This window comes from Taudactylus pleione, unplaced genomic scaffold (genome assembly GCF_031769625.1).
Source record: "Taudactylus pleione unplaced genomic scaffold, aTauple2 ptg000314l, whole genome shotgun sequence".
In the NCBI taxonomy this organism is placed as follows: domain Eukaryota; kingdom Metazoa; phylum Chordata; class Amphibia; order Anura; family Myobatrachidae; genus Taudactylus; species Taudactylus pleione.
Window position 1 is genome coordinate 7,800,705 of NW_028284715.1, and position 9,775 is coordinate 7,810,479.

General features: G+C 45.3%; 1 protein-coding gene across 1 annotated transcript; it reads left to right on the forward strand.

Moving 5' to 3' along the window:
- Nucleotides 1-4,432: 4,432 nt before the first annotated feature.
- Nucleotides 4,433-6,285, forward strand: LOC148510627 (E3 ubiquitin/ISG15 ligase TRIM25-like). The gene has a single exon (XM_088442597.1). It carries the CDS (start codon nucleotides 4,457-4,459, stop codon nucleotides 6,119-6,121), a length of 1,665 nt encoding a protein of 554 aa, XP_088298723.1. The 5' UTR covers nucleotides 4,433-4,456; the 3' UTR covers nucleotides 6,122-6,285.
- The last annotated feature ends 3,490 nt before the right edge of the window (nucleotides 6,286-9,775 follow it).

Consider the following 9,775-nt stretch of genomic DNA (forward strand, 5'->3'; position numbering starts at 1 on the left):
TGAGTGTACGGATAGAAATGATCCGACCGCTGAAATACATAACACTCTGCATACTGGCGAATGTCCGCATTTCTTTCTGCGCTGCACGTAATACAGGAGCGATTACAGTGACTTGTGTTTATCTCTGCATCAGCTGCATAATGAGATAATAATATGATATGAGACTATTATGTTACATTTATATAACGTTTCTTTATTGCATCATTGTGACTGAAAACACTTTAATCAGCAAGATTACAGCTATTGTCATTGTCACCCACATGTGACTAATTACTGAGCATCTACCAGGAAAGTGACTCTTCCTCATATTATTGGTGTCTCCCGCACATCAGATTGTCTCTATTACTGTGTGTTATATAAATGCAGATGTATCATTTGTGTTACTGGTAATAACGAGAGAATGGAGATAATAATGAATAATGAGTGTATCCGTATCACTGAATAAAACAATGTGATTTATCTATGATCAGTGTTATATGGAGATAATGATGTCACAGTCAGCTCGAGGGTACAGGTAGGGGATCTGCACAGCTATTACTAATATATCCCATTTTCCGACACTTTTATCCACTTTTCTAACTTTCTCTTATTGCTCCTGCCATCCAGCTTTGCAATGAATTAACAAATATTTATAATAATTATTAGCATTATCCTTTATTTATATGGCACCACAAGAAGCCCGCAGCACCTCTGACAGAGCGCTGGCTCTGAATCAGGGCCGGGCTTTTTTTTTTTTTATGGAGCGGCCTCCTGGTCACTCGCATTGCTGTGGGTTGCCACCAACAGCTAATGCGAGCGGCCAGGAAGATGGTCGCGATGGTCAAGACCATCGTGACCATCGGGCTTGCGATGAGACCCTTGTGGTAGGGTCTCGTGGCCGCAAGCCCCAGAGAGCTTTCAGCTCAAACAGAGCCAAAAGCTCTCCCACTGACATCACTTGCGATGTCCATGCGGTCTGGGCCACCGTCGACCCTGTTGCGACCGCTCAGCGCTTGCAACCGGGTCTGAATCCGGCCCTTAGTACATACATATGAAATGCAAAAACTTACAGTGGAAAACATTTCAGAACATGGGATACACGCTGTATGACCACTGCTGCACATGCTGCCATAATATCCATAGTACCAGCACCGGCTGAGCACAGAGGTTCGGTGCCGCTGGTGACAGTGGGGAAGAGATGACGGTATAAATGAGGGAGGGAAAATCCCACGAGGGGAGAGGGCCATTATCATGGGAACTTACAATATAGAGGGGAGGGGTAGACAGGGGGGACACAGATAGTGAGCGAGCATTTAGGATATTCTAAGCAAATGTTGGAACTTCCATAAAGATCAGGATAGATCAGGCTGGAATGTGCTGCATGTGGATTACAGATTGGCTGTGGGGATAGGAAAATAGGAGATTATTTCTGTAACTTCCAGAAATTGTGTAAATAAACATTAATTTGAATTTTCCATAGAAAAAAAACGGAATAATTCTAGGCCTTCTTCTAAAGGAAAATGTGACCCGTTGTCACTAGTTACATCTTTATTACAGTTAATAGCCGATATAAATATAGAAAATATGTTAAGTAGATTTGCACTTTCTTCGTTAAATAAATGTCACTAACACACAAAGACATTACTCCTCCCCACAGAGGATATCAGGTTTGTTTATTGGTCTCCAGCTGGATTGCTCTGGTACTAGTAGATTCATAACAGAGGAATAGACACAGACAGCCAATCACTAAGCTTATTTCTCAGCATATTGATAATTATTATCATGGGTGAGAGCTGCCATGCCGGCTGCTGACAGAAACAGGCTAATCCTGGAAAATGGTTCCCTACATATTGCATTACACCAAGTAATAACTACTTCAACAATCCTAATTTTGACATTCAGCATGTCAACAGATCTGGTGACAGGGGGGTACTAGGAGGACAGTTGTACTGGCCCTAACACCCCTAGGGGCTTCGCCACTCAGGAGAGAGTAGAAAAGGAGCAGCAGAAAACAGAGAAGGTAAGAGTGGGCAGGGGATGGAGCCAGAGAGACATGGGGGTGTGGTGCAAAAACCAAGAAGACACAGGGAGAATGTGCAAGAGCTGGAGACACACGGGGCATGTGAGTGTGTATGTGGGGTACTAGAGCCAGAAATGCATAGAAGAGGATGTGGCTCGAGATAGAGAGGGAGATGAGGCTGTAGATGGAGAGACAGAGAGAGGTATGAGGCTGGAAATGGGCAGATAGAGAGTGGGATGAGGCTAAACAGACAGCAAGAGAGGGAGATAAGGCTTGAGATGGACAGGCAGAGGGTGGGGGATGAAGCTGCTGAGACAAAGAAGGGGATGAGGCTGGAGATGGAAAGACAGAGGTGGGTGAGGCTGGCATGATAGAGGGGGATGAGGCTGGAGATGGACAAGAGAGTGAGGCTGGAGAGTCAGAGGGGATGAGGCTGTAAAGACAGAGTAGAGGATGAGGCTGGAGAGACAGTGAGGGGCATGAGGCTAGATATGGAGAGACAGCGAGGGGGATGAGGAAGAAGATTGATAGACATGGTAGGGTTGGTACTAAAGACACTGGGATGCAGTTTGAGAGACACGGGGATGAGCCGATGGTTGACCAGCCTCTACCTACTAAGGATGGATAGAGGGCCCAAAAAACTTGAGTGTACCACGACCAATATTTTCTGATGCCGGTTCTGCATATCAACACGAGAATGTCGATATGGTCTGAATGTTGATATTCAGTTTGTCAACAAGGTCACCAATTTAGACATTTATAATGTTGACATTCCCACTGCTCAACATGTAGACAATATGCATGTTGACAGTGTGAATGTTGACAATACTATTTAACACTAAATACAGCCTAACCCTTTCACTTTTTAGATAGAAGATTGATAATGTAAAGATTGACAGTCAATAGGTTGACACCAGATGGTCAACATGCGATAGGTTGACATGGTCAAAAGATCAACAGGTACAAAAGGTCGATTGACAAATGGTCGACAGTGCAAAATGTCAACAGGGCTAATAGGTCAACATGGACAAAAGGTCTTGCTGTGCTTATTCACTAGAGAGACGGATGTGGGCATACCCATCAGCTCCTGGAGCGGTGAGCATGTCCCCAGCATGACTGAAACTGGGGGAGTGGCTTGCGGGCATGGCTTTTTACATTAGGTCACACCTCTTTCCACAAGGCCACACCCACTTTTTTGGACGCGCAGCTTCGGCGCGCGCACATAGGGCCACTTTGACACATTTTTCCAGGGCCAGCTTAATTTCCCAATCTGCCCCTGATTTGAACCCTAGTATGCTAGGGACCTACCCTAAAGAGGTTACCTGGATATGGTGGGTAGGCCCATAACTTTTGCCATGATTATGCTAAAAACCTCTATTGATTGCAAAATTGTATTGCATTTATATATTATCAGCAATTTGGAGTTGTGCACCTTAGATTTGTCTGTTTCTGTGACCGCAATTTGTCTCATCAGGTAGCACCTCCCATTATATATATTTAGGGTGTGCAGTCCAGGAACCTTTCTCATATACTCCATTTAATATGCTTTATTGCACATCTGAGGGAAAGGAGACACCCTCAGTCTGGATTAGCACCCTTCCTTATTGGTTTAAAAGCATGGTGTCTGGTAATGTATATGCACACTGGTATTAGGCACAATTCTAGGTAAGTCCTACAAGTTATATACTGTAGTGCAACTTTTGTTCATTTTTGGGGTGTGGGTCCCCCCTGGATTGCTTTGGTTGATCTGTTTCAGGGCACCACATTATAACACATTTTTCTTTTATAACACAATTTAACTCTTCACTGATTGTTTATACATGTACTTCACTTTTTTATTTTCATTTTTTATATGCAGCTGTGGCTGCTCTTAACTATCTCTTTTACACTGCACTTTTCTTACTATGGCGGTGCCCTGGGGCAGCTTAGCTGGGCCAGTTTGGGGGTGTCCTGTGCTTTGGATTTGAACCCTAGTATGTTATGGACCTACCCTAAAGAGGTTACCTGGATATGGTGGAGGTTACCTGGATATGGCATAACTTTGCCCATGGGCTATAAGCCCAGGCCTGTGGTGCCATGGAGAGCGTGGACCCCTTTATTGGGGGGTCCCTACCTCTTCAGGGATCCCCAGCCTGGGTTAATTAGCATGGGGTGATGAATGCTTTGGCTGGGGGGACCCCATAAAGCGGGTCCCGTGGCTGCTGCATTACTTCCTCACCAGAAAGTGCCCAGTGCTGGTTGTAGATAATACAGGGGGACCCTTACTCATTGTACTGCATATCCGGAACTACTGTACGTGTTTATGAATAATGTTTGCTGTGGACACCAAATAAAGCTGATGTGTTTTTGAGCCTCTATAATCTAAGTGATAAGCTTAACCTCGCCCTGTGCAAAATTTGACCCCACTGGTATCTGAGTATCAGAGTTCACTTTCATTTCTCTCTCCTTCTGCCAGCGATGGCGTCTGCTGATCTGAGACAGGAGCAGGACTGTTCAATCTGCCTGAGCATTTATACAGATCCTGTAACCCTGAGATGTGGCCACAACTTCTGTCGGGTCTGTATTGATCATGTGCTGGATACACAGGAGGGGTCTGGAGTTTATACCAGTCCTGACTGCAGAGCAGAGTGTCAGGAGCATCCTGCACTGCAGAGGAACATTCCTCTGTGTAGCATAGTGGGGAGTTTCCTGTCTTCTCAGCCAGATCAGAAGGAGACTGAGATCTTCTGCACTTACTGTGTGGACTCTCCAGTACCTGCTGCTAAATCCTGTCTGCATTGTGAGGCTTCTCTGTGTGATAAACACCTGAGAGTACACAGCAAGTCAGCAGAACATGTCTTATGTGATCCCACCACTTGCCTGGGGAACAGGAAATGCTCTGTCCATAAGAGGATCCTGGAGTATTACTGCACTGAGGATGATGCCTGTATCTGTGTGTACTGTTCAGCTGGAGAACACAGAGGACATCAGGTAGAGATGCTGGATGAGGCCTTTGAGAAGAAGAAGGAGAAGCTGAGAAATGTTCTGCAAAAACTGATCAAAAAAAGAGAGGAGACTGAGGAAAGAGTCCAGAGTCTGCAGGAGTGCAGGAGAGGAGCTCAGAAAAAAGCAGCCGGTGTAACAGAGACAGTCACTGCCCTGTTTAGAGACATCAGGAGACAGCTGAGAGACCTAAAGAAGAGAGTCCTGAGTGAGATTTCCATGCAAGCAGAACGTGATTCACTCATATGTTTTGATCTGATCCAAAAGCTGAAAATAAAGAAAGACGAGCTGTCCAGGAAGATGCATCACATTGGGGAGCTGTGTAACATGTCTGATCCAGTGACTGTCTTACAGGAACCAGACACAGGTGACTTGTGTGATACTGAGGACACAGAGAGACATGATAACCAGGTCCATGGTGCCGGAGATCTGGATGTGGGTCTCATCTCAGGGACATTACACACATTATCTGATATAATAACAGATATAAATACAGGAATCTATGTGCAGGAAGCTACAGACATATTACTGGATGTAACCACAGCTGGTAATGATATACAGATATCAGGTGACAGGAAAACTGCATCTTTTTCACATATAAACCAGAATCATCCAGAAACACCGGAAAGATTTGAGTATTCTCAAGTAATAAGCACCAGGAGATTCTGCTCAGGGCGACATTACTGGGAAGTGGATGTTAGTAAATCAGTGTGGTGGAGGGTGGGGATGTGTTATCCCAGTATAGACAGGAGAGGAAATCAGTCATACATCGGAAATAATAACAAGTCCTGGTGTTTGTATAGATGTGATAATCAGTACTCAGTGATGCATGACAGGAAAGAGATTTGGTTACCGAGCGATATTCCCTGTGACAGAGTGAGGATATACCTGGATTATGAGGCAGGACAGCTGTCCTTTTATTCTCTGTGTTACCCAATTAGACACCTACACACCTACACTGCCGCCCTCACTGAGCCCCTTCATGCTGCATTATGGGTATGGTTTGGAGGTGGTTGTATACATGTATCTGGGGGAGTTAGAAGCTGGGAGAAATTACCACGAAAATGTGCCCAGAGACTGGTGGTGACATCACAGAGGAGAGGGGAATCAGATAGGTGGGACACTTATGCAATAGAATAAAGTATATGGTGGACCTACAGCTAAACCCCTCCTTGTGTAACTAGGAGGCAAATTGACTGACTCCAATATGACCCTTTCCACTGAATACAAAATAATTAGTTCCCCTGTAATAAGTCACACTACACAGTATCATGCCCAATTTGGTAGGGGGAGGGACTACTAAATGATTGGTCATATGTACCTATAGATGCCCGGTGCAATACTAAATAGAGCTGGGTATGTCTTTGTGCCCTTGGCCCAATCGGCATCAGTGTAAAACTGTCCATTCTTGTGAAATAAATAAAGGAAATAAATCGCTGGTCATACAGGCTCTGGCTTATGGTCGTTAGTTACCAAGGTTTCTATGGTCAAATTGTTTCTCTCCTGTCCATGAGTCCTGTATATCAGCAGATTTACAGTAATTACCAGCTGCTTTCTCTATTATTATTTATCTAGGATTATATGTATATATGTATTCTATGTGACTACATCACTTACTGATTAGCTTGTTTGTGCCTTTGGTGTAATTAGCGTGTGTAAATGCACATAGGGGCTGATGTGCAGCTGAAACCATGTTGCGCATTGTCTAACTGCACCTGATCCGGAGCAGAGGATGGAGTTTATGACGTATAATGAGTGTATCCGCTACTGCTGACTATAATAATGTGATGTATCTGTGATCAGTGTTATATGGAGATAATGATGTATAATGAGTGTATCCGCTACTGCTGACTATAATAATGTGATGTATCTGTGATCAGTGTTATATGGAGATAATGATGTATAATGAGTGTATACGCTACCGCTGACTATAATAATGTGATGTATCTGTGATCAGTGTTATATGGAGATAATGACGTATAATGAGTGTATCCGCTACCACTGACTATAATAATGTGATGTATCTGTGATCAGTGTTATATGGAGATAATGACGTATAATGAGTGTATCCGCTACCACTGACTATAATAATGTGATGTATCTGTGATCAGTGTTATATGGAGATAATGACGTATAATGAGTGTATCCGCTACCACTGAATAAAACAATGTGATTTATCTGTGATCAGTGTTATATAGGGATTTCTTCCTCCGGTGGGCACTTAGTATTACACAGTCCCATCTTTCCATGACGTTAGTACTTTGTTAGTAGCTGTCGGCCCATGGAAAGCTGAACCTTTGTATTCGCCATCTCTGTGCCTTGTGTTTCTTGCATGCCAGAAAGAAAAGCAATCTAGGGGCAGACAGGGGTGACAGATATTCTAAGCAAATTTTGGGATTTGCATAAAGATCAGGATAGATCGGGGCTGAAATGTGCTGCATGCTGATTACAGATTGGCCGTGGATACAGGATAGATCGGGGCTGAAATGTGCTGCATGCTGATTTCAGATGCGTTGTGGATATAGGTAATAGGAGACTGTTTCTGTAACTTTTACAAATTGTGTAAATAAATCATAATTTTCTATAAGAAAAAATGTAACTGTTCTGGGCTATCAACTAAACTAATATAGACATAAATAGGGCTAATTATTCTATAACTGTTGCTAAAACACTCAAAATGACACTCACCCACCACAGAAGTCATCAGATCTGTCTGGCAGTCTCCAGCTGGATAGCACTAGTCCTGGTATTTACATAACACAGGCAGTAAATGATTCAGCTTGTATCTCTACATATCGATAATTATTAACATTTTATCAAATTTTTAAAACAAAAAAATATACAAATATTTTTCTATTTTTTTATGTGACACTATATAGCAAGGGGGTCACCACACCGCTATGGCCTGGGGTGGTAAAACTTCTTTGTATCATGATATGGAATTTTCAGATCCAGTTGCAGCACCACTTGCTCACCAGGGGGCGCTGCTGTATTGGTGTGTCTGCCAGCCAGAGAACAATTATAACTATGATTTGTGCCCATCTAATGAGCTGCACCTGTGCCCATCTGTGAAATACCTGCACCTAGCAAACAGCCTTTGCCAGTTCATTGAACCAATCTTGTCAGAAGCTCAGGTCTGGTTCCCTTTGCTTTAAACGTCTGCCTATTAAAGTCCTGTTTCATTATTTCCAGCAATCTGTTCCTATCAGTAAACTGCATTACAGCTGCATGGTATGCGGTCAGGAAGCCGGCGGTCGTAATGCCGAACGCCGGCTTCCCGACTGTGAAATCCCAGCATGGGACTAATGATAGGAGTCGAAATCCCGACGCCTATCATTATCCACCGCTGAAAACTCGATGCCCGGCATACCGAATGAAGGTAAGCCGAGCATCGCGAGCGGACAGCGTTAGGTTTAGGGGCTCCCGGGGGGACTTAGGGTTTGGGGGGGAGAGGGTTAGGGATAGTTAAAATACTTACCCTGTTGGGATCTTCAGTCTTCTACCTTCCGGCGTTGGTATTACATCCGCCGAGCTTATGTCCGGCGATATGTCATACCGATTCCAGCTGCAATACCTGTAACACAGGCTTGCATACCCTCCAGATTTTGCCAGGAGACTCCCGAAAATCAGGTGCAGCTCCCGGCCCCACGGAAAGGCAGGCAAGCCTCCTGACAGCCACCAATCCCCCCCGACCCCCCCCCCGCAATTAATAGTTAAACCCCAAGAGCGGAGGGGGGCGGCGACGCATTTCACACTGAATCGCATCATTTTGGCCCTGCCCCCTGCTCCACAATGCCTGTATTATCGGCATTGTGTAGCGGGGCTAGGCCAAAATGTCACAATCACGTGGCCCCACCCTGCCACGCCCACAAATTCCCATCACCCATCTGGCCACTCCCCTTTATCCCGGCCATGCCCCCTCATCCTGCTGATCTGGCTGCTCCCTCCCGGAAGGAGCAGCCAGAAAGTCGGCAAGTATGCTGTAACATACTTGCCAACTCTCCCTCATTGTCAAGGAGACTCCCTGAAATAGTAGCAATCTCCCTGTCTCCCTGAAGAGTCTAGCAATCTCCTTGATTGCACCTTACCCCCATTATGAAGCTGTTATATTAATAAAAAACAGAGATATAGACATTCAAATGGGATCATTAGTATAATTTCCCTGCATTGGTTATAAGGCATAATGATCCCTATGGCTACATGCATTTTCTGATAAGTGTCAGGACCTCATTCAGAGGCGGTCGTTAGTTGCAAGCGGTCGCGCTGAATCAGGGCGGCCGCTTGCATCCTAATCGACCGCCTCCTTGTCGATTGCTAAGCTGTGGGTTAACACCCACAGCTCTAGCGATCGACATGGGTGATGGTCGCGATGGTCAAGACCATCGCGACCATCGGGGCTTACGACCAGACCCTAAGGTTGGGTCTGGGCACTCATAAGCCACAGGGAGCTTCCTGCTCTGATTGAGCAGGAAACACCCCACTGACATCAGCAATGATGTCAGTGGGGCCACCCCCAAATGGCAAGCATTCCGGTGGGAACGCCTCCGTTTGGGCAGGCACGCCCCCTGCCCGTCTCCCAAACGGGGCGAGCTGTCACTCACCATCGACAGCTCGCCTCGTCTGCTGCGAGACCCTTAGCGACGGAGCGGCTCCATCGTGCGCATGCCCAGTGGGGCAACATCGAGTCGTTGCGAGCGCTCAGCGCTTGCGACTGACTCTGAATGACCCCCTCAGTGTGATTTCATCAACAAATAGATCTTAAGCTGCATACACAGGGGACAATTTTCCTGAACA

What these genes read in the sequence shown, in the direction of transcription:
- LOC148510627 (XM_088442597.1), top strand. Translation starts at nt 4,457, where the DNA reads ATGGCGTCTGCTGATCTGAGACAGGAGCAGGACTGTTCAATCTGCCTG.